Here is a 25,278-nt window from a genome sequence, read left to right as displayed (position 1 = left end):
AAAACTACAAAACCGGAGATCCTGACATTTTTGGGTTGGATTCCAAAGAATTAAAGCTGAAAAATATATTTAAGCTTTTACAATGTTCTAAAATTATATGAAGTACAAATGAGTACAACATGAGCATTAAGTCCATGAAGTAAAACCAGATATTGGAGAGTAATAAAAAAAAAAAAAAAAAATATATATATATATATATATATATATATATATATATATATATATATATATATATATATATATATATATATATATATATATATATATATTGGGTTCATGGCTAATTCTAAACATCTGTATACAAACTCAGACACAGGGTTTGGCTATTTGGTAGTCCCTGTGACTAATAGGAAATCCATAGCCCTCTGACAGAAACCAAGCATCACAAGCAAAGGTCATTAATTGATCAGCAACTACTTGGAAGAACTGTGATCTGTTCATGCCAGAGAAGTCCGCCAGCCAACTCCTCCAGGTCAGCCTCCTCTGATTCTTCTACAAGCCTGTTGCAATGCAATGCAGAAAAATCCATGCCAAAGTGCCAATACAAAGTTTCAACAAGAAAAACAAGAGGCAGTAGACTCAGTGAAGTGTTGTCAGAGGTAAAACAGTCAGAGGAAAGGTTCTGCTTCTGCATCCGGTGACAAGCTCATCCTCTTGCCAGCAGTCCCAACATTTCCTGGCAAATGCGTGCACTGACGGATGTTCTGATTATACACCACATTAAGTCTCCAGAATAACACAACAAATCACACCAGCTTAATAGGAAAGACTTTGCCAAATGCATTTCTGTTCAATAAGGGAGGAATAATGACATTTAGTACTAAATAATTATTTTCACGCTTTGTGCCATGTTTTCCCATCACAATACCACAAAGACATGATTGTCTAAGAGGAACGGATTCATGCAGTCTTAATAATCAACAGAGATATGAGACAAACATGGACACATTTTTGAATATGGAACAGAAAGGAATTGAAGACTGTGTAAGAATGGCAGAATAGCAGTGGGATATGCATGTTTTGGGTGTACTGTCAGAGACTGAATGAAAAATCTTTCCTTTCGCCAAGACCAGCAGCTGCAAGGGCCACGTGGCAGAGAGAGAGCAGTTATGGTGCCATAGCAAGACATTGCCAGGGGAAGTCTGGCAGCTTGGAAGCAAAATATGGAGTATTCATTAAGTTGCTGTAGGTTATTTTTTACACATCTCGGTCCCAGTTAGTGTGTTGTGCTCACATATAATTATATTATGGTCACAGCATTCACCCATACAGTGTGTTTGACTTATTGCTTTTTCTTAACTATTCACCTGTACTATTGCAATACAGAAATTAACCCCAACTGAAATACATAATTTACTGTATTTCTGTTGTCTATAAGTCATTGTAACACATGAAAATGCTTTGGTCTAAACCATTGTCTTTAGCAGTTTGAAGTTTAAAGTAACACTTTAAATTTCAAATGATAGGTAGAAAAGTGCTATGCAAAATGCATCTTTTCCTTCCACAGTAAAAATGTACGCCACTATTGTCTGTTGCACTAAAATTCCAGTAAAATACAGTGAAATTTGTTGTTGTAATGTGATAACATGAAAGTTCAGTGGATAGGTATTCTTTTGCAATGCACTGCATTTTTAGTAATATCTGATCAGAAATAGGAGTAGCCAAGAATTGTACTCAAGTAAGAGTAACAATTCATTGGTATACATTTTACTCAAGTAGAAGTAACAGGTTATACAAAAGAAATTACCCAGGTAAAAATGTATTTTGGTAAAATGTCTTCTAAAGTAGCATCTTTTACTAAATAAAAAAAACTTCGAGCAGAAGAAAATTATTTCAAAATTTTATTTTATTCACAAAAATGCTACTAATTAAACTCAATTTAACAAAAATGTTTACTGTGTGTCTTTATCTGGGGAAGATTGGGTGCTGAAGTATTTACTTTAAAACAATAGTACTGAAGAAGAAGTAGAACGTAGAGTAGAATAAATCTACTCATAGAATTGCATTTTTTCTGTAATCAAGTAAGCATAACTGAGTAAATGTAACTATTTCAGTACCCAATGGAAAACAGTGATCATATGACTGAACACATTTTTTTATAAAAATCTTTGGAACACACAAACATTCTGGTTGCACTGCAAGCTTCCTCCACTTTTGTCTTGGCAAAAAAAAAAAATCACTTATGAATTTCCTATTTTATGAAAATAGGAAATTCAGCAGTTACAGTAAGTCTCCACCATCAGTATAAAATTTATTAGAAGTTCGATTGGCTGGAGGTGACTGTCACATACACTTTGGATCCAACTACGTTTTACACTCTCCTGTTGCTCTGGTGTGATTAGTCCACACACAGAGACAAGCAGAGAGATGGACCCCCGAAGAGCCTGCAAATTAAAGTTATGACACCTGAGGAGGAGTACCGGGAAAAGGGAAAATAAGGGGAAATCAAAAAGTAGAAAGGTAGAATACAGACTGTGTTACAGTGAAAATAGCCTCTGTGGCTATCATAACTTTTTTTTTTCCAGTCTTCCTCTTCCCATATCCGTTCAGGCTATTCCTCCCTACAACTTGGTCCAATTACAAAATCCCTTCTTACAACAATATTGTATTACAAAGCTGTGTGTATGACAATTGACTATACATCTCAAGCCGATCCTGAAGAGCACTGTTTTTTGGAGAGTGCCTTCATCAAGGTAAAATTTGTGTTTTGCTGCTAATCTCTGTAGCGCTTCCTTGATCTCCCTCCACCCCACCCCCCCACTGGCAAGGCTTTGATGCCTCTATGGAGTAAACGCTACTGGCATGAATCAAATTCAATTAAATGATTTTCAATAAGAAAGGCTGCCAGTTATCAACAGTGCTCATTTGCACACTGTGACCTTGGTAAAGGGGGTGTGCATGTGTATGTGTGGTATTAGCATTTTCTGAGCTGCAGGGTAGGAAGTGAGGATGAAGAGCAGCTAAGAACGCACAGTGGGTGTTACGGCTTCAGATGAAAGGGAGGAAGGGCCCAAATGCATGACAAGGGAGGAAGGGAGCAGGAAGGGGGGGATGGCTTTATTTAAGCTGATGCACAACTGCAAAAATTAGGCAGGCTAACAAATACACAGGAGGAGGGTGACACAGGAATTCCAGGAATAACAGAAAGATTTGGAAACTAAATGAGCCACTAACAGCGAATGTTGAATAGCCTTGCATAGGAAGCGTCGGCAGGGAATACAGACAAACTGACAGATGAAAGGGCAAAAATGCTGGACTCCAGACAGCACACGTGGGGGACTAATTAGTAACTGAAACCTGAGTGAGAAAAAAAAAACTGTCAAAAGGGCACAAAGACATAAGGTGACACAACGCAAGAGAAATAAGGAAAAATAAAACTGTACAACATAGAACACCTCAAATCTGACCTTTTACCCACAAAGGTCGCTTTCTTTACGTACCTTGAAAAGTTTCATTGTAGGCCACAAACAATGAAAATAATCTCTTACCCTACGACAACAAAGTCTAAGAATCTTTGAAATATTATTGTTTTTATGACATCAATGCATTATAGTCCGAAAAACAGTCTGGTGTGAATGTCTGATAATACTTACATTAATGGTCATATGTGGTTAATACATAAATTTAACAGGTTTTAAAATAGTTAATGGTTAATCACCTTGAAATAATGGCTAGTGTGTTAAACCTATGATTAGGAAATTGCTTTTTATTCATTGGAATAGTGTGTTTAATCACATTGAGTGTGAAAACACCTTCAGTCAAGGAATACTTTTATCGATGAGGGCATATTTATTCTTTTATTTTTACATTCATGGTATTACTTGTCTAAAGAATGTGGTTTGAAAATTATAATCAACATGACCTGAATTACTTCTATGTTTGCGTCAAACTGGCCCTTGTGACAGCTCTTCCCTCTGAAACCCTTGCTGCTGCAAGCTGAGAAGAGTTTTCTGCTGATGCCTTTAAGAGAGATGAGCAAGGAGCTTCTGGCCAGCCTACTAAAACCAGAACTGATCACCCACTGTGTTCAGTTATGCAAAATGCTATTGACTACATGGGTTCCTACGTTAGGCTAAGTTGGTATAACATTCCTCCAAGGTTTATGTGTCATTTTTCCTTTGAGTCATGCTGTTCTGAATCCAAAGAGGGGATCCAGGGCTGTGGAAAAAACATTGAATTTAACAGTCTTCCAGTCTCCATGTGACCTACTGGCAGAAACTCCTGCTATTGTGGTGAGTTTTCCCAGTCAGCCAAACTAATAAAATGGGAGAGTGCAGTTGCATGAACATGAGTCCAAACCAGTGCCACTTTCAGTCAAACTAATTCTAAAGAGAAGTAAGGCATGGCATTGAAAAATAACGTTGTTATGTTCCAATACCAGCTGTAGTTTACTTTCTTGTATTTTGAGTGATAAAATAAAAAAGCTAGCATTTCCACATAGATCACATAAGCTAAGTTCTTACAAATAATCTGATTTTGTCTTATTTTACATAATGACATCTTACAAATTGTTGAAGTGTGAAAATATCAGACTTCAACATTCTCTAAGAGATACAGACTTATCCCGCAATTCTCTATGGAATGTAGAAAATGACTAGATAAACCCTGCACTTTCTTTGGCTTCTCATTCAAACAGTTGAAAACAAAGAACCCGTAACATGGAAATTCTTTGTGGTTTGACATTAAAACAAATGGCCCGTGACTACTTGCAACAAGAACAAAAGCTGTCCAAAAACTAAAACATTCAGCCGTACTTGTATGCTTTTAGACAAGGATCTAAAAGTGATCATCATTCGTTCAAATTTGGCAAATACATTACAAATAAAATAGGTTGTGTTATGAATGTAAATGTAAAATGGATGGTGACAAAAAACAACTAAAAACTGTAGCATGTACAATATGAATTAAAAAAAAATAAAGTATAATGTCCTTCAAGATATACTGTATAAAATAGCATTAATATACATCTAAATGGGTCAGGCACCCTTTTTTTTTTAAATAATCAGATGAACTAAAGAAACTAGCCTTGCCAAGATCTACTGCAGCCAGATATTGCTTAGAATCTCTGGGCACTTGTCTCACAGTGTGATTCAGGGTCAGGGTATGATTACTGATGAAGAGGAGCTGATAAGAAAGATTCACTCTAACTAAGGGCAAGGTCACCTCCCACTGCGGAGAAATGCAGATGTGATGAGACAGGGATTAGAGACTTTTTACTGCCCACACATGCAGGTACACACAGGAAACTCGGTCCCATATAGGAACGGTGGTATAACACATCCATTTACAGTACCTACCAAAAGTACTCCATCCCTCTTAGCATGTCAAAACTTTCTCTCATTACATCAAAAACACTTCAGAGTGTTTAATTGGTACTTTATGTGACAGGCCAAAATAAAGTAGAGCATAAGCATAAGCATGCAAAAAGTGCGTTTTTATTTTTTACTTGTACAAATCTGTAAACCAAGTATTACAGATTTGTAAGACCTCAGAGGACTGAAAAGTTGTGCATTTCAGCCCTCTGAGGTCAATATTTTGTAAAACCACCTTTCACTGTTATTAGAGCTGCTAGTCATTTAGCATAATGTCTCTTCCAACTTCACACAACTGGAGACTTTGTGAACATTGCTTTTCAAAGCTTGTTCCATATTCTTGATTTGACTTTGGCTTGGACTTTAACTGATCAACTGTAACACATCAATTGACTTTGATTGAAACCACCCGGCTGAAGCATGGGTGGTATCTTCAAGGTTATTTTCCTGCTGAAAGGTAAACGTCCACACTGGTCTAAAGTCCTTGTAGCATCCAGGGCATCCTCTTCCTGGAGGGTAATGCTAGAAAGCCCACCCAAAGGAAGGCGTCCAGGGGCCCAAGCCACCTCACCTGAGTCCTTTCAATGTGGAGAATTAGTGACTTTACACAGATCACCTTCAAGAAAACCAAGCGCCACAGCCTATCACTTAGAATGTGCCCAGCCATCATGCAAAGGAAAGTCATTTAATTTGTTTGTATCCAAAATGTCATTATTTTATTCATGATCCAAATTTTATCACTATAGATGATGGTAAAAATGTAGACCGACTGGTGAATTGAGAGCCTTGCCTTTCAGCTCACCTCTCTCTTCACCATAACAGGCCTGTGCATCCTTCGATCTCCCACTCTATTCCCCCCTCACTTGTGAGCAAGACCTGATGCACTTGAACTCCTTCTCACATGTCTTGTGGCAAAATGCAAACATCTTTCTTCCAACAATGACTTCCCTCTTGCCATCCTTAGAATATAGATTATGTAAGTAATAGTTGCCCCATAGGCTGCTTCTCCCAAACGAGCTATGAATCTCTGCAGCCCTTCCAAATTTACTGTATTCTTTTGCTACTCCTCTGACCAATGTTCTCCTCACCCACCCAGTTTAAGTGAATGGCTGAGTTTTGGTAGGTTTGAAGGTGCACTATACTTAAGGGAAAGTTTGCAAAGAACTGTAGCAAATGATGTAATCTCTAGATTTTAGACCAAATTAAAAAAGACCAGAAATACCAATGAAGATGTGCTTGGTCAGAATGTTAGGGTTAAACATGATTATAAATGAGCAGCACTCCAGCAACTTTAAGACTAAGACACTCTCTTGATAAGATACAAAAAAGACCAAACTTACATGCGACTGCTAGGCGGAATCTTCCGTCCATCTCTGAACCAGGTAACTTGCGGCTGGGGGAAACTCCGAATCCGTGGTGCTGGAATAACGGCGCCCTCCCCCTGAGAGACAGACTGAGTGCGCTCACCCTCTTCAAAACTGCCCATAACTAGAAAAAGACAAATAAACCACAAAAACAAAGTCAAGCGGTGCCAGGGGGCATGACAGCTAACACAGGAGTGTTGAAAAGCCACACATATAGTCACTGAAACAAATGTCGCTCTCTTTCCTTTGGTGACCTAAGGGCTGCTGCCATTTGCTTTGAGCTCTAAAATGTTACTTTGACAGACAGAGTAGAGCTGTTACTATGGTTTCCACATCAAATTATGAAAGGCTTTCAGAGGCAACATGTAATGAGTCACAAAGGGACATTAAGGGGAAGCTAAATTGACTTTACGTTGGATCTTATTTTTCTCCCACTTCCATAGCTTTATTTCTCACATTTGTTTCATATTTTGACTTCTTACGGAAAAAAAAATACTGCAACAATATTCCTGGTGTTTCAAAGACTGGTGTTAAAGGAGATCTTTGGGTTTTTTCTTTCCCCTGATCTGATGAAGACAGTAAGACAAAATGACACAAGGTAAGAATCAGATTTTTGTTTCTTTAATTTGAGAAGGAGTAATAAAGAAAACTCATCTGAAATGAATGAATCATTACATCAAAATGTCAATTAAGTCTAGGAAACAGTTTGGATGTATTTATGTCTGAAATGTGCAGAGATCAAGGTGAGAGACTTCAAACCAGCGATGTTGGAGCGTTTGTGTATTGATGAAAATGTTATTTTACCTTCTCCCGCTCTTTTTCAAAGAGAATAACAAAAAGAGGTAATCTGGCTTTGCACCGTAGCCATGGTGCTTAGCTTAAATGAAAATCTGGGGAGTCTGCAAATCCCCCTGACTTTGATCTGCGGTTTTTGTGATGGGATGTCCTCCTCCCCTTCCTTCCCCAATCTGTAATACCTTTCAGTGTTTCCCTTTCTCTAGGGTGTGTCTTTGCATTCACAGTAGTGCCGCCTCAATGAAGCAGACACCAAAAGGAAATTTCTCTATCTTTTCTTCCACTCCCATTCTTTTCTATCCTATCCATTATTTTTCTGTAGGTGTCCCAAATTCTTGTTTTTTTTTTACTCCGCATCTCTGTCGGAACTCTTCATAGTTTGAGCAACAGATACAAGGACAAAAGAGAATTATGGAAATGAGAGAGATGCAGGAATGTAGAGGAACTGAATGACAGTGGGGTGCAAGCCAAGAAATAAATAGAAAGCGGTGGTGGCCAGGAAACAAAGTCAACAGAGGAAGGAAGTGGCAACACATAGAGCCGGTGATGGAGAACCCAAAATGCAGCAACATGAAAGGAGAAGCAGAAGGAGGGAGTTGCTGACACTAATGTTCTATTTGTCCAGCACTGAAGATGTGGACCAACAGGACTGTTTGCTCTATCCTGTCTCCCTCCCACTTCTTTCTCTGTCACACCTGGCTGACTGCATTGTCAGGCAAACACGGTGCGGGAAATACAATCAAAATGTCCATGCAACCTGAAGAAGCCAGCAAACCCAACAAACTGAGGCAGGCATGTAGAATGGGGGGGGGGCTGTTGTGCATAAGAGGTTGTGGGTGGTCACAACGCGACAGTCCTCCAGACGCCTCTACTGTGCATCTCTAATAGCTTGTTAACGAGAGGAGGAATCTGAGCAGCCTGAAAGTGGCTGGGGGAAAATTTACAGGAATTCAGTGCAGGGGAGCGGCACTTTCCACTAAGAAACAACAGATGTTGTTGACAAAAGAGGGAGTCTGAAATAAGCTGCGGTCATATTGAAATGAAGCAAAGTTAAAAAGAACTATAGCAACAAAAAGCAATCTAATGAGAATGCTGAGTGGAACAGCTGTCTGGGTTGATAACACTTTGAATGAGATGCAGGTAGATCTTTCACCCCACCAGCATCTGTCCCTCCCCAGTCAGTCCTTGATACAAAGGCAGCCAAAGAGAATGTGGGCATATATAGTGTACTCTGCATGCAATTAAGCACATGCACCCTCCGTCTTGCTCCAGATCCATGCGCTCCTCCATTTGTTCCATTAGTCTGTGTGCACTTACAGGCCACTTGTACTTCTGTACGTCTCTGCAGAAGGGCTCCCACCCGATTCCTCACGATGCAGCGGTAGAAGCCAGCATGAGAGCGATCTAGGGAGGGGATTAAGTACCTGTAACAAAACAAAAGGACAAACAAACTCTGAAATTGAAAATCACTAATTCAACCAAATAGATGAACAACATCTAACAAGTTTTTAAAATGTCTTAGACCTAATATGGAGCAGTTGAGCAAATGTAAATATTAATTACAGAAAATTAAAAACAATCTTTGAAAAAATTAAGGACACAAAGCACAATGAAACTTAAAACATTGATTTTAAAAAGAGGAAAAAGTGTTTCCTGAAGACTGTTGTACTGTTGAAGACTGGTTGTACTAGATTTTATTTAGGAGCACAGGGGTAGAGAAGTCTGAATATTAATTCATGCCACACTTTTCAGATTATCTGTTAAAAAAATTAATCCTGTATGATTTTCTTTTAACTTCACACGAAAGTGCGTATTAGGGTTCCACATCAGTTAGTTGGTTGTCAACTAATCACATCAGTCGTGGTTAGTTGACAATGTAAAATTGTGCTAGAGTAAGAATATGTTTGGATACTAATATACAGGCCACAAAATGATGATTTGTAGTCTGGGAGCAATATTGTGTGGTGGCGATGCAACATCTAACTGCTGAACTGTGAATTTGTATGTCATTTTTTAATACGTTGCCACTTGTCGCTGTACTATATGCTTTATACAGCAAGGAGTCAATAAGCCAGTAGTCTTTCAGTCAAACAGTGTATAACCATGGCTCTAGACATCTTTTATGACAAAATACTATATCCTATTTTATTCTAGGGTTGTATCCATCATGACAAAATGAAACTGAACTGGTCTTAAGCAGGCTCTAAGATAGTTTACAAGTTACAACTAAACCGAAATGTACAAAAAGCATGTTTTAAACCCCTAATATTTATTTTTTAAAAATATGCTGTAAAAAAAAAAGCTGTGTCTGAATATACCCTTTCATTTGATTTAGAAAGTAAATGCAGTGCGCTGATTAACTGTTTATCAGCACACTTCAGATGATATTTTTTTCAGTTTGTGCATGTTGATCTTCATTAATAACAATACCAAGAAGTGAAATTGTTTTCCACCTTACTGGGTAGGACTATGAGGCCATTTCCAAACCGGCTCAAATTTATCATTCTATTTTGAGGAACAGGACTCTTTCAAATTCAGCCAGGAATATTAATGACAGGACAAAGAGAACAAGACAGAACAAACATGACTTATTTTGAAGAGATATCAGGGGAAATACTCTGCTTTCCAAAAAGAATATAGCAGGACATGTGAGGTTTACAAAGCTGCTTTGAAACAATCTACAATACTTTTGGGAACATTGCCCTTTAAACTATGAAATGAAGGTAAAAATATTAGGCAATAGAGTAATCAATCAATCATATTTATTTGCATAGCACATTTCAGCAACAAGGCAGTCTGAAGTGCTTTCCATCATAAAAACACACAAAAAGTCATAAAAAACACCATATACTCAGCAGTTGAGAAACCAATAAGAACCACTGAACATTGATTATCAACCATTCATCATCAAAATCATCAACACACATTAAATAATTATACATGTTTGGAGACAACCAAATACATTTAACGTGTTGATACAAACCCCTCACATCAACTATTGGGTGTTGGGAATTTAACTTGTTTTGCAGTCATGGAGGGATATGCCACACCATATGTATAACAGCTGTAACATGGCCTAAAACAATGATTCTAAATACTGCAGCAAACTTGTGATTATGTTATGAAAAAAACACAATCACAGCGCAATAGATTGCCAAATCGTAACCACAGTCTGATAAAATAGATGTGTGGAAATAAATGTCCACAAACCTCAATGAACTGAAGCAATGTTGGGAATATAAGTGGGCCAAAATTCCTCAGTAGCGATTTTAGAGACTGTAGATGTCATACAATTACTGACAGCTGTGTATTTCACCTTTTATCCATTCTTTGTTTCATAAATAATGACAGTGTCAAATTAGTTCTGTGTTTATGTACCAACAAGAATAGATTCAAATTATTTTAGAATATGGAATGGAAATCAGTTTATTATTATTATTATTATTATTATTATTATTATTATTATTATTATTATTATTTCCAGATGTAAATAATACATCTGGAAAAACAAGAAAAAGTTTCCTTTTTCTTGATTTTATCCATGTGTGTCTAACAATGCCTTGTATAATGTGATGGAGACATCAATTTCCATAAGGAAACATCTCAAAGAAATTGTGAAAGTCTTTATTTCCTTCTTCTTCCTGTTTCTTTATCTATGCATTTCTTTTCTTTCTTTCTTCTTTCCTTCTTTGAGTCACAAAAACCCTGGAACTGAACTGGATGTTGTTGCACCATTAACAGGATAACTAATGCCAAAAAGTCGTTATGTCAATGTAAGGACAACTTGCGAACAGACTGTCCTGAAGAGCTATTAGCTTTTATGATGAAAACATTAAAAAGATAAAGTGTTATTAGAGAAAAACCAAACAGCTATAACTATTTATGCGTTAAGTTGTCTTTTTATCTGCAGATTGCTCATGTCCATACAATTTAAGCCTGTATCCTTAGTGCTGCTCGACCTCCTATGAAGCCCACTTTAGGCGATCATGTACACAGACAGGGCACATTTTAACAACTTCCCAATAACTACTAAAAGATGTTGCAATGTTGCAAATAGTTGGCCACAGGGTGGCCAACTATTTCAGCAGTTAAGAGTCTCTAGTGGAATCTTCGAGATGGCAGCAAACCAGGCAGATGTTGTGAATTAGCTCTCACTGAGTTGTATGTACATGCTTAATTTGAAAGTCACTCAAGCATGGAAAGTCTTGTCAAGGAATATCCTTATTGCATGAGGTGAAACATTTTCCTTTAGGAGTCTCCTAACTGCCTTTGCTGTTGCATTCACAAATTTTTTATCTTGAAGATTTTTTTAACAAACAGCATCTGGAAGGTCAGAGCAAAGTCTTCACTAGTGGGAGGAATCACTTTCTGTCGTAACAACATGTAATTGGATTCAGTAGTCCTCTATTTGGTAATGTTAATGATAATGTTTTGGTCTTGATGATGTAAATGAGCCAGATGTGTGTGGGGTTGGGCGTGTACGTGTGCGGGTGTGTGATGAGTCATGTGGGGGTGGATGTGTGTGTGTATGTACTAGAAATATGGTGTAAATTAGGTTTTGGTTAAGGTTGGGAATAGACTAATAATGGTTTGGGTTAGGGGAAATGTCTGGGTTAGGCATAAATGCAGTTACTAAAATGAACTGAAGTCAATATAAAGTCCTAATATGGGTAGAAACACAGATTTGTGTATGTGTGTGGGTGGATTTAGGTGGGAAGGAGGCGAGGGGTGTTTCGATGTTCCGACGATGTTCCCTGAGGTGGCAACTCTTCATGTGCTTTGGCACGTTGATCCATTTTGCCAAGAAAAGTTTGTATGCATCACCTCTGAGAAGTTTTAGACAAATAAATATTGCATTCACATTTAAGCAGTCCACATATTTACTGTGAAGTAATGTTTGATTGTTGCACCACTGTAGTCTTTAGCTATATACGCCTGTAACAGGTTGTAAGCCATCTTAAATATAACCCGAAGTATGGAAAGCCAGATTCAATTGTATCCCAGCTAAACAAAAGTTTGTGTTTTCATGTTGAGGCAGGAAAATAAACATAATGAGCTGTCTGAATCAAAGTACTAAGTACCTTTTTTTCTCCGAAGAGTTTTTGCGGCGCTAGTGGCTCGTATTTTTTCTACAGTAGGTAGACAGGAAGGAGGGTGAGGAGAGGGGGGAAGACATGTCGAACCCGTGACGTCGGCATTGAGGACTAAGGCCTCCAAATGTGGGGCGTGCTAACCCCCTGCGCCACCACAGCACGCCCATATTGCCCATCCTTGACCTGATTTTACAAAGTAGTGAAATGGAACTTCAGTAAATGCTAACGTCTGTCTCCATCGGTACAATTTTGTCAGCATGGAGAACAAGGAGATGATGGTGGCAAAGGTAAGGGCGTGAATGAAAAAAGCTGCATAAGGGTTGACCAGAGCAACATTTCTTAGTACTTGAAAGTGTCCCATTGAAGGCAAACGTCCCATATCTTATGACAGAAAAATACAAAGTAAAAACATAAAATGAATTGAACCGTTATCCTGGTTGTTTGAGTAAAAAAAAGATAATTTCTTGACATTTTGTCTCCTAAGTGGCAATACATTTTTGCAATCTTTAAAGGAATATTGATTAGATGTCTTGAGACTTCCTGAAGATGTTCCAAAGTTATTATGTTATCGCTGGTACTTTTATAAAGATAAGGTATTGATCATCACTGAGCTTTCTTTTAAGTTTGGAGCTTTTTTTTTATCCCAATCATTCATAGATCAGATTTAGACTTAATAAACCAGCAAAATAAATAAATAAAATTGTTCCCCTGAAAATGGTGAGACAATGAAAAGGGATGACAATGTTTTCAATGTCCAAAAATAAACTTTAAAAATCCTTCAAAACATCTGCAGACGAAAGATAGAGACCACTTTTTAAAAGCCTCACTTTCAGGGATGGATTAAAACCACTGCAAAATATTGCATGATGTATACAAAAACATTACAATAATCAGGGGTCAAACTTATGGAAGTACAGACTTGGTCATATGTGCAGAAGAGCTGCCCCAAAGCTATTGAAACAGACCCCTCAGTGAATTTATTCCCAATGAGAAAAGTTCATGTTAAATTCTGTATGTTGGCATAAATTTTAATATGTTTGAGCATAAGAGGCAATATTTAATTCAAGATTGTGTAACCAGTTTTTCAACAGTAGATAAATTTCTAACAGGGAGGGAAAAGCACAAAGTGTAACAGCGCCTTTTCATTTTTTTATGTTTTTACATCCTTACTTAGGAAAGAGATCTCAAGATTGTATTTGACAAGAAGCTGAATAAATATACAAAAGTGAATGGGAGAGAAGCTGTAAATTGGTCAGTCTGAACACGTCAGCATGTCCTGGAAATGTTTTCCTCCAAGTTTAAAAACAGATCAGCTTCTCTCAGCTGAGGTTTCATATATCCTCTGCGTGACACACGATTCTCTTGATCCGGAGGCTGTGTAAGCCAGATTTTATTTCTTCATCCTAAAGCAAATCTGCGTATAATGATAGATGCAAAAACTCTTTTTTTTTTAGTTTTCTTTATTGCTCCTAATGAGCTTGTATTTCAGTTTGCAAAAAAAGTTTCCTTAAAAACACTGCATGTTGTATGAAGTACATATATCTGGAGTTAATGCTAGTTTACCAAATAAATAAATAAAAATTAAAAGTTGTTACAAGAGCTAGAGATGGACATTAAGCTTATCATAGCTGATAAACATTTTGTGTTGACTTTGGCATCTGATCTGCCAATTAAGATTTTGATCAATTACTTTTGTTTGTTTTCTAAGTACGACATCAGAAAAATGAGAAAAAAATGCCTCCGGGTTGTTTGGGATAGTGGTTGTATTTTGGACTTCAGCAGCAAAGAAACTTACAAGACATCAAAAGTACATAAAAGTACTGTATGTCCATAACCATTGGCAGAGTTTATAACCTCCCACCCAACAAAATCATCAAAGTACTTGCAGTGGACTGTCAATAGTGAAACTCCTAATTGCCTTTAGTCTTATTTCCACTTTTATTAGGTAGTTAAATGTTACACATAAATGTTCATTCAGTATATTACCAATAAACTATTGGTAAAACAAAACCTAATGGTGAAACAAACAAACCCTGTTGGTGAAAACTGAAAACCTGACAGTTATTTTTTTTCCCTTTAGAAGTTATTTGTTTATCTGATTTTCTGATGTGGAATGCTGGGCAGACAGACATAGTTTTCATTATTTACTCAATTCACGTACATCTATTGGCATCAATCTGGAGTCATCACTCATGTGTCAAAAAACTAAATACCCCATTCAAAGCAGCCACCTGTTGGTTAGCTTTTCCACTCACATGTGAAAGCGCCTCACAATGTGCCAACAGCCCAGTTTCAGGCCTTGGAAATGCAGATCCAAAGCTCCACTTGAAAACGTAATTATGCTAATAAGGCTGACCTCGGTTATGTTAATTGTTTCTACCAAATGTAGAGGGTGATTAGTCAAGCTGGATGTGTTCATTCACAGAGTAAAAGTTTGGCAAGAGTAGAAATTATATATAAATTATAAACTGTCTCTGATATTATTTATGTCTCTGAATGTCTGATATGAGAGTTAGTTTTGTATTTCTTTACTAAGTTAATAGCATCTGAAAGATGTCCAAAGGTCTGCTTCAAAATACTAACTTTTTGTTGTTTATCTCTTTGCCATGAACTCTATTTACCCATGACATGCAATTGCTATATGTTTTTGAGGCACGTCTACATTTTTCTCTTTTTAACATAGGACTATTAAATTTGTTGTAACTCTACCTGTATGTTGTTGTTGTGCTGGAAGGTGAAACCTCTGTTCTGTTTCTTTCATTACTGCCCTCCATCAATCTATCTTCCCATCAAGTCTGACCAGTTTCTCTTTACCAGCTGAGGAGAAAATTCTCACAGTACGTTGCTGCCACCACCATGGGGATGCTGTGTTCAGGGCAATGTGCCGAAATCCTTCTTGCACATGTTTGCTGCGCTGCCCACCATGAGTTGATGGAAACTAAACATAATACCTAAGTGTTAGGTACAAAGCAAGAAGTCTTCTTTTGTTTCATGAAGATATTTGCTCTTCTTTGTTGGGTCAAGAATCAGCGGTTTATTTACATGACAACAATATTCATATTTTGAACAGGGATGACAGGTGGATTGAATGAAAAATGAAAGACACCATCTATATGTTAAGCTTGAAAAACCAACACTAAACAGAGGAAATGGACTCAAAATGTTATCTTCTTAACATCTAACTCTTCTTAACCCTTTAACTCTTCAGCCCTGAGCCGTCTCCCTGGGGTGTTTTTAAGCAATTCACACCAAGTTAAATGCCTGTTACTTCCAACCATGTTTAGAACTGAAATAGCCTTTTGGATGAGAGGTGAAACAGCTTAAAGAAACCACAGAAGAAGTCCAGTTGCCCTCCACTGAATCACTTAGGATTTTTATGACCTGGATGACTGAGAATGGAGACCACCTTCTCCATAACTTTTTATCTGACCTGTTTGCTGTGTTTCTTTGCTTTCCTGACGGTGTTTGTTTACCATCCCAATAGGTTAAGATTTTCAAAGAACAGCTGTAGTTATACTGAAGTTATACCCAGATTCAATGGCATACAGGTACTTTCTATTTAATGTCTCAGTCACTTCTGATGGATTGGACAGGATGGGCTTATTACTAAGTCACACCATGCATTTAGGATTTTTATTTATAAAGAAAAAAAAAGCTACATTATTCTCAACTTAATTGTCCAGCACTTCATGTTGGAAATCACTCAAAATCCCAATTAAATACATTGAAGATTTTGGTTCTACTGCAAGGAAAGATTAGAAAGTTCTATAGTTCTGAATACTAGTAAAACCTGAGGATTGATCTGGGCAAATAAATTGACCAAAGAATATGGTAAATGAATAAATAACAGTTAAGTGAAATGCATTTAATTGAATCTATATATATATATATATATATATATATATATATATATATATATAAACCTACTTCATCAGTGCTTTAAAAGTGGAAGGTATCAAAGTAACACAGGACTGTGGTGACAAATGGCTGAGGGTGTTGAAAAGCTGTTAATATATCTAACAAAAAAATGAACAGAATCAAAACTCATTACCAGTAACGTCAGTCGGATCCAAGGGTCTAAATGAATCTGTTAGGGCTTAATCAGCTAATCAGAATTTTCTATTAATGATGCGTGACGCCTTTCATATGTTCCATCAGCTAAATTAATACAATTATGTATATGTGTTCTGCCAAGAAGGAAGAGAGGCAAGTTGAGTGGCTGATGGAGCACCATGTGGATGAAACTACAGGACCACATAAAGGTCTTAGTTGGAAAGATTAAGAGGTAAACAGGTGACAGGTGGTGTTGTTGATCCAAGTTTAACCTTACTGTGGCCTACAGAAAATTTACCAACTCGGCAGAACCTTCAGGGTGACTTTAGATAGCGTTCTCGCTCATTCTTTGCCTCCCTCTTTCACTCCGTCCCTTATATAATGAATACAATTAACCTTTGCGGAGTTGTGCGCGTTGGCAGCAGGTCGGAGGAGCCGGCGGGGAGGCTCGCTGTGTCGGACAGGGATTGATTGATGTTCCTGTGGTCAGCGCACTCCGTCAGATCCCCTTTAATTAGCCCCACTCAGGAGAAATGATTAGACGGAGGAGTGGCAGGGAGACGGATAGAGGGACATGAGAAAAGAGGGAGGAATGAGCTCAGAGAGGGATGGAGAGGGAGGACGGAATAATGAAAATAGAGAAAGATAGAGATTGCTGATGATAGGTGGCAAGGCTATGATCTGTCATTAAAGTCTGATGCCAGTTCCCAAGGTTAGTTCCGATATTGTTTCTGATGTAGCTTAAATTTTACATTTTATAAACTTCAGTTTTCAAGCATTAGAAGCCACACTGCAATTACAGCAAATGATCAATAAAAAGAAAAAAGAAAAGAGCATCAGGCAATGAGGATGACATCTTAGTCCCCACTGGAAATGCAATTGCTGGCACTTGAGACTTTTCCTTTCATCCAGGTGTTTCAAAACCTCTCAGCTAAACAGAGCAATTAATTTGGAACCTGATCTAAAAACAAGTGCAATCATTCTGCAATTGCATCATGAAAAAAAAAAAAAAAATCAGAAACATAGGACAACCTGTGGTTGCTAACTTGTAATTGTTAATTTTTGTTGTTATATGTTTTTTTATTTTGAAGTTTGGTGCTTTCAGAAAGGCCACTGCCCTCATAAAACAGTTTGACGCTTCTTTACTTCCGTTTAATGAGCTCTCTTACGGCGACGTCACTTTCAACAGCTTGTGTCGCGTAAACAAAAGTAGGTGCAGTGGGAAATTAGCAGTTTTGACAGCCTAATTATTTATTTTATGGATGATGGATAATGGAAGGCTGCTGATTTTCTAACAGAATGATTATATGTCTTATGTTGTCTCACGGAGCACTTAAAATATCCATACCGTAGATCAACTAGTTCAACTGAATTGTTGGCACATTGGCAGAGGCATGTCTGTAAGAACAAATCGATGCCGTGTACATCGTACATTTAAAAGACGTCTTTTCAAAGCGCATTCAGTCATGTTCAAAATCCCCTGTAAATTATAGAAGTCTTTATTCTGTCCATCCTTCATAACAGCTTACATACACTAAACATGACAGGTAGAAGAGGTGTTCTGCCTTAGGATACTAGAAATCAATAGTGGTAATTTGTCTAAAGGCTTTGAGGAGAGCAGCTACTACATGTTAATTCTGTTATTCTTCTCTAAGGAGGATAACACAAACAGACAACTGTCTGCTTTAGAAAACTTTCATCAACTATTTCCATAGAGTTTTCTTAAATATTCTGTAATGACAAAAGTAGGGAGAAACCCTTGAGAACAGCTCATAATTAAAATCCTGGATGAAAATGAAAGTCAATATGTACTTCTCGTCCACTTTATTAGACACATTCCACTTTCTCTCTTGTGTTAACCCCTTAACTGTCACCCTCAAAATGCTTACATGTAAGTCAATGGGTCCATGAGGTTAATGTCACAGTGACTTGTCTAAGTCGATATGACTTTCATTATGTTGAACTTGACTTTAATTATGAAGTCATATAACTACTACACTCTGCCAGTGTCGAGTTCCCTTTGGAAGATGTCCAGAAATTTTCATAGCATAGATTTAAAAGGGTGATAAAAACATCCCCATAGGAATTTTGATTCATATTCTCATGGCAACGTCACTTAATTACTGCAAGTTTGTAGAATGCAAATTAAAGATGCGAATCTCGACGTCCACAACATCCCAAAGGTGCTATTAGACTAAGATTTGGTGACTGTGGTGGTTAATTTTTGCTAATTTCCAGAAAACCAGTTTGAGATTATTTTATGAACTTTATCACCTTAGCCATTATTTTTTTGGGAGTGACTATCAGAAGTTATGCACACTGTGGTCATAAAGAAATGGAGAGGGTATACAGTAATACACCGCGGCATGTAAACGATTCTCAGTTGGAATGGAAATGGGCCAAGAGAATAACTAATCATTATGTCTGTTAACAAGCAATTTTAATATGTCACAAACTGATTAAGAAAAACATTTGCTTCTATTAAAGCTTGACACATTGTGCAACTTTGCTTCAGTTGAGACAGTCGAGATTGTCACTGTTGCTTGAGAGATGGATGGAGTCTGGAGTTCTAGGATAATCCCGCAACCTTTCCTTAGGAGTTTGCAAAAAAGACTGATTTTCCACCAAAATCTTTATCCAAAACCTAAACATTTGTGGTAAGACTTGAACATATCTGTTCACATACATTTTCCATCTTCACTGTCTGTACTCTTGAACTAATTTGTGTCTGTTTGTCAAATAACCCCCTCCCCCCCAAATACATTGATGTCTGAACATTTCTAGGAGTGTTTGTACATTAATTTCTTTAAAGGTTTTATTGGTTTTTATTTGAGAGTGGTCAGACAGGAAGGTCAGTAATGAGAGAGGAGGAAGACATGCGACAAAGGTCATCAGGTCTTGAACCTGTGACAGCCGCTTTACCCCTGCTCCACCACAGCACCTCGTATTTGTATATTCTTAAGGAGCTAAACCAGATACAACCACTTATGAACATGCTGTATATTGATATTTTTTGTTGATATGTCTAATGGTGTGTATTTGTTGTGCTGTGATTTATAATAATAATAATAATAATAATAATAATAATAATAATAATAATAATAATAATAATAATAATAATAATAATAATAATAATAATAATAATAATAATGCACCGTACTTGTTAGCTCCTATCAAGACACCCAAGGACACTTTACAAGGAAAAAAAACAATACAACAATACACTACAAATGAAAACAGATAAAGTAACACCACAAAAAATCAAACATTTTTATCACCTATGATCTAACTGCAATAGGAGGTTTTTACACCCAAATGATATAATGTAAACATACCAGAAACATATCTTTATATTCATAATCAACCTAATATGCAGCAGTTACAACTTTCACAGAAATAACTAGCTTTTATCTGTGATTCAGAAAGAAACTAATGTTCATAACAGGTTGTTTTACATCTAATTAAATCTAATTCTTTTTAACTGCTGTGCGATGAGAACAGATTTTTGTTTTATTTAAAATGCGTTGGTATTTCAAAAGGCCATGAACTACAAAAAGTCTCCCAGAACATGAGATAAACAAGCCCACATCATAACAGAACCCTCAGCACACTTGATGGTGGGCACGGTGTGCACATATTAATCCTTTAGTTATATCTTGAAACTGAAAAGTCACTTCAGTTATATGTAATTTCTAAGAGTTTTCAAAGTTGTAAATAATTGTGCCACTGTTAATGTGTGGTTATAGGGTGGTGCAGTTGGCAGCCCTGCAGCCTTGCAGCAAGGTTTTACCCATTGTCAGACTTATGCCTTTATCTATTATTTGCCTCATCATGCACATATTTATAAACAATAATCGTTGCTAAACTGCTTGGCTAGTTTTATTAATAATTGCCCTAAGCAAATATTTTAGTTATTCATAGTCAAAACTTGACTCCTACCAGCTCAACACCTGCCTAAAGCAAAGTGATGCACTGGTAATTCTAGATGCACATAATAAAACCAACAGCCTGTTCTTTCTTGGACTTTTGACTCATTCTTCTAAGGCGCAGAAAACAAAGAGTGATGAAGTCCAAGGGTAAGAGAGGAAAGAAAGTTCAAAAGAAAATCTATTGTTTCTGGAGGCTGTAAAGAAGAAAGTAGCGAGACAGAAAATGGGCTTTTTTTGGCCAGGAATCCATTAGAGGCATCCAGGGAGAAATGCCGTGTCCAAGCTGTGCCCTGATGTGATGACTTGATGTACTGCGACTGGATGCTACTCTTGCGCTTTTGTAAAAACTAGACTGATGGTAATAGAGCTACAGTGATGACAAAAACCCTAAAAATTCCCAATCAGTTGATCAGTTAATGCTTTTTTGTCCTAATTTTTTTTTTTTTTGTTGAAATATTTTTATATTTTGTTTTACTCTTCAAACTGCAAAATGCAAATAATGGATCAAAGTAAAATAAAAAAACAGCTTGTAAGTTACAAAACATAATTTGGCATTTTTCTTGTTTTTTTTTCTATTTCATTTAATTAACAAAGAATGGAACAAAAAGAAAAACATGCTTTTGGTTTACCATGAAGCAGAACATCTAAAAGAAAAAAAAGGAGCAAACTAAAGATATGTACTCCAACAAAACACAGAAAGGAACTCAATGTGGAGATTTTTCAGTTACAGGAGCCAAAGCTACATGTTTCACCGATCCCAGGAAGATGCTATAACAAAATATTTTTTTTTATTAGGCAAAGATTTTTGATTTCATTTGATTTTTTATTAGAGTATCATGCACCATACTGTAGTGCCCAGGCTACAGCACAAGATACTGCTTACAGTATATACATACATCTAAAGGATATCAAGAAGGCCAATCATTTGCAAAAAAATGAATTCCACAACGCAAAAGATGAACTATTGACGCTACAAAACTCTGTCTTTGTCACCAAGCTTGTTCATTGAATGTTGCTAACTCAAAAATAGCTTTCATTAAACACCCAACTTAACATGTATGTTGCAGACATCCAAAACAGAGAAGATGGGGTTTTTTTCAGTTGAATCATGATAAAGAAATTATTTCTCATAATACAAAGAACATTGGAATATGGAATGAAACTCATCCGCAGCCACATTAAGTTCAATATACTCACATAAACGTTTTTCTCTTCTGGCAGGAAAATAGGTTGTTAGTAACATTCTAGTCCAATCGCAATCACATTTTTAAGAGTTTATAACAAAATTTTGTTTAATGGCAGATAAAAAGGGGTTTATCCCCAGTGAAAACAGAATTCCTGAAAATCCATTGTGACTGTCACTTCATCAGATAAAGTAGAAAGGCAAAAAAAAAAAATACTATGCACACACATGCTGACATCTGCTTCTATTTTCCTCCTGCTCTTTCCTCGTCTTTATCCACGTAGTGAGCTGGGTCTGTCATTTCTTCCCTTAAGACGTGGAATAATATTGTTTTGAACTTGTGTTAATTTGTTCAGTCCTACCATGAAATTATACCTGTTTAGGATGCTTGATGGTAGTTCATATATAAGTGGATTAAACCGAGGCAGAGAGAATGAACAAAGGCGGAGGATGAAAGGGAAATCAAAAGTGCGAACAGAGGATTGAAGTAGGTCTTTTCAGCAAATACACAACTTTAAACGAATCTATATTTTTGCCTGGAGCACCTACCCGTTCCTGGATTTGGAAATTGTACAAATGTCTTCAATGAATATTTCAGAAGATATCACCACATTTAATTTCCAGAGACAAGTTATTACCAGAGACACAAAAGTGACACTCGATTACTTTAGCTGTCAAAGTGTTAATCTCATTTTCTGCATTTTATTTTATTAATTTTTTTTCCTGATGGTTAAAAGCTCTTCTTTTGTTGCAGTTGTACCGTAGGGGGGGATAATATTCTCTCCTCCAAAACTGACAACAACAAGGGAAAAAAAATGAGCCAGCAGATAAAAATCAAAAGTCCATCAGCAGGAATTTAGTCTGCCATGGCTGTCAAAACCTCTTCCTTTGTGGTTTTTCCATCTCATGCAGTGAGCATCTGTTGATTAAAAGACTGCGTGTTCAAGATTGTTTTTTTCGTTTTCTACAATGAAGTAGAAACAAAGAAAAAAAAAAAAAACAAGCTTCCTTCTCATGCAAGGAGAGTCCTCAGTTCAGCAATCCAGCCAAGAACCAATTGACAAACAATATCATCTCTTGAGATTTAATTAATAATTAACTCTCTTAATTAAGGTTCTATTTTAACTGGCAGGATAAAGACAAGCAAAGTACCAGAGCCTAACCCCATAGGTATTTGAATAGACAGAAAGTTGCAGTGATCTGTAGTTGTGCACTTATCGATTTACCAAAGACAAATGCACAGGATATTTCTCAAGTGATCTTCCCCTCTGATGCTAATCCTTAATTGTGACAAAGTTGAACAGTAATTTGGTGCATAATCTATAAAATTGCTTAAAGTGGATGGGGTGGAGGAGGTAACAGAGACAGCAGAATGCTGGACAAACATTGTCTGCAGGTACTCTTGAGTGACAGCAGTCAATGCTAATCCAGATCTCTCCTGAGAGCAGCATTCCTTAGACTGGAACCACTTGCTTTCCTCCTCCAGAACACTTTCTGTCTCACTCGCCTACCTATGTGTTGAATAATAATGCCCACGCAGGCCTTGCAGTATCGATCGCTCGCCAGAGGACACAAGGTCAAGTCGCATGGTGTCAATATTTAAAGCAGCACTCAGCACCGGGGACCTTATCCATAACCTCATTAATATGGGGGTCTGTGCTGCTCAAATACTCTCTTGGCACAAACAAAAAGGCAGACTTGAGGAATGAGGAAGAGTATGAAGACAAAACTGCCCTTAGGAACAGCTGTACACAATGTAATATATCATGAAGTCAATTTATTTAATAAACAAGAACATCAATACACACTGCCTTTTTCAATATTGGCATATTTTCTTTGTCTTTTAAAACAGTGAGACACTACCATCTGTGACAGACCCACACAGAGTATCACCTAATGGTTAAATGTACTAATGAAACATTGTTTCTGAATTCAGAAAGGTTAGCCATGCATTTATGTTCAGACCCCTTTCCTCTGACACCCACAAATAAAAAAACAGTACAACTAAGTGCTTTCAGTTACCCATATTGGATGTTAAAAGTTGTATCTTAAAATGGTAGGGTCTTGTGCTAAAGAAATGTAGACCAAGGTTAGCTTATAAAGCAATGACCTATGCTTAAACATCCCATAGAGCACCGTTCAATCCATCACCTGAAATCGGAAAGAGCGATCTACACAGACAAGGCTATCGAAATAATCTGAAAGCCATATCATATGCAGTGCAGGAAAAAAACAAAACATTGCATATGAATCCAAATACATTATTTCTATAGCGAGAACTGGTTGTGGCATCATAACAAAGAGAAGCTTGTCAGAGTTCATGGAAAGATGGATGGAGGTAAACCTCGAGGGATTTAGCAAAAAATGACAAACGACTAGGGCAAAAGTTCACCTTGTGGTTTTAATGCATCAAAAAGTGATGAAGCTCAAAGGGTATGAATACTTTTGCTAATCAAACTTTGTCCCTATAGAGTGCTTGCTTAAAAACGTATTCCATCACTCAGTCGTCCACCTAGAATCCCAGTTGAAGGGGCACTGAGGCTCCAGCAGATTGTGTTGTTTTCAAGTACAGTCCATTCAAATCAATTGTTCAGGCATACTGTATGTGTGTCACTTCTGCCCTTTCTACCCAGCTGCTGCCTCCATTCTGGTTTTATCTATCTCCAGAGAAAGGTGCTCCATCAACAAGGCGGATGTTGCTTGTATGTCCAGCCTCTTTTTTTTGTTTTGTTTTTTTCCCCCCACATTCATTTGCTCCCTCACATATGAGCACAACAGCTCAGCTAAGATCAGCCGTGTGTCAGCAAGCTCTCCTTCAGCCCTCCAGTGCTCCATTTACACTGCAGCGGAAGCTCACGGTGCAGACACACTGTTGCCCAAGATAAGAGCAATGTTTGCCACATGATTAGGATCTTCCAGTTACCATTAAAGGCGGTTTATCTGCTACCCTAACCCTCATTCACGCCTCCTGCTTGTTTGCAGCCTCTCCAGAGACAGTGATGGAGGTCACTGAGCCCGGAGGGGAAGGAGTGAGGCAAAGGCAATAAAAATAGAAAATCTAAATCGAAAGTCATTATTTATTTGGCAAATGCCTGATAAAACAGTAAAGCTTGCTTTGATAATGCACATACGGAGTATTGTAATGGTGAGGGGAAATGTAGAAAAGTAACTACAAAACTTTTAAAGGTGACAAAAGGGTTTAACACATGGAGATGCAATTTCACTTTTTATCACATTAATTTTAGATAAGCTGAATCTTAAAACATCATAGACGTATAACATCTAAAGGGAGCGTTAATCAGCATGATCTAAATACAATACATAAAGTTTCACCGTAAAGGGCATGGTTTAGCTGATTGCAATGTGAAGTTACGAGACAAATGCACCAATGGGAGTTAGATTAAACTTTCAGTACATTTCAATATTCAAGGCCCATTATGAGGCTGTTGAGTCACACATGCCTGTGACTTTAATGAATGGTGAACCATTAAAAGAATGTAACAAGTTTCAGACCTTTGCAATACATGTCTGCACAGACTCATCAAATTA

The 25,278-nt window shown here is 37.3% G+C and overlaps 1 protein-coding gene across 6 annotated transcripts in view; it reads right to left on the bottom strand.

The window, feature by feature from the left end:
* The window catches only part of sdk2 (sidekick cell adhesion molecule 2), a 321,139-nt gene that overhangs the window by 82,296 nt on the left and 213,565 nt on the right, over positions 1-25,278 (bottom strand). For all 6 annotated transcript variants that reach the window (XM_023341209.1, XM_023341207.1, XM_023341210.1 and 3 more), the window contains exons 3-4: positions 8,789-8,895; positions 6,653-6,800 (exon numbers count right to left, since the gene is read on the bottom strand). In XM_023341209.1, coding sequence (XP_023196977.1) covers positions 6,653-6,800; positions 8,789-8,895 — 255 coding nt within the window. The remainder of the gene's footprint in view (positions 1-6,652; positions 6,801-8,788; positions 8,896-25,278) is intronic.

Source organism: Xiphophorus maculatus, chromosome 10 (assembly GCF_002775205.1).
Source record: "Xiphophorus maculatus strain JP 163 A chromosome 10, X_maculatus-5.0-male, whole genome shotgun sequence".
Taxonomy (NCBI): Eukaryota; Metazoa; Chordata; class Actinopteri; order Cyprinodontiformes; family Poeciliidae; genus Xiphophorus; species Xiphophorus maculatus.
Note: the sequence above shows the minus strand (reverse complement) of the source record. Positions and strands in the feature narration are given on the sequence as shown.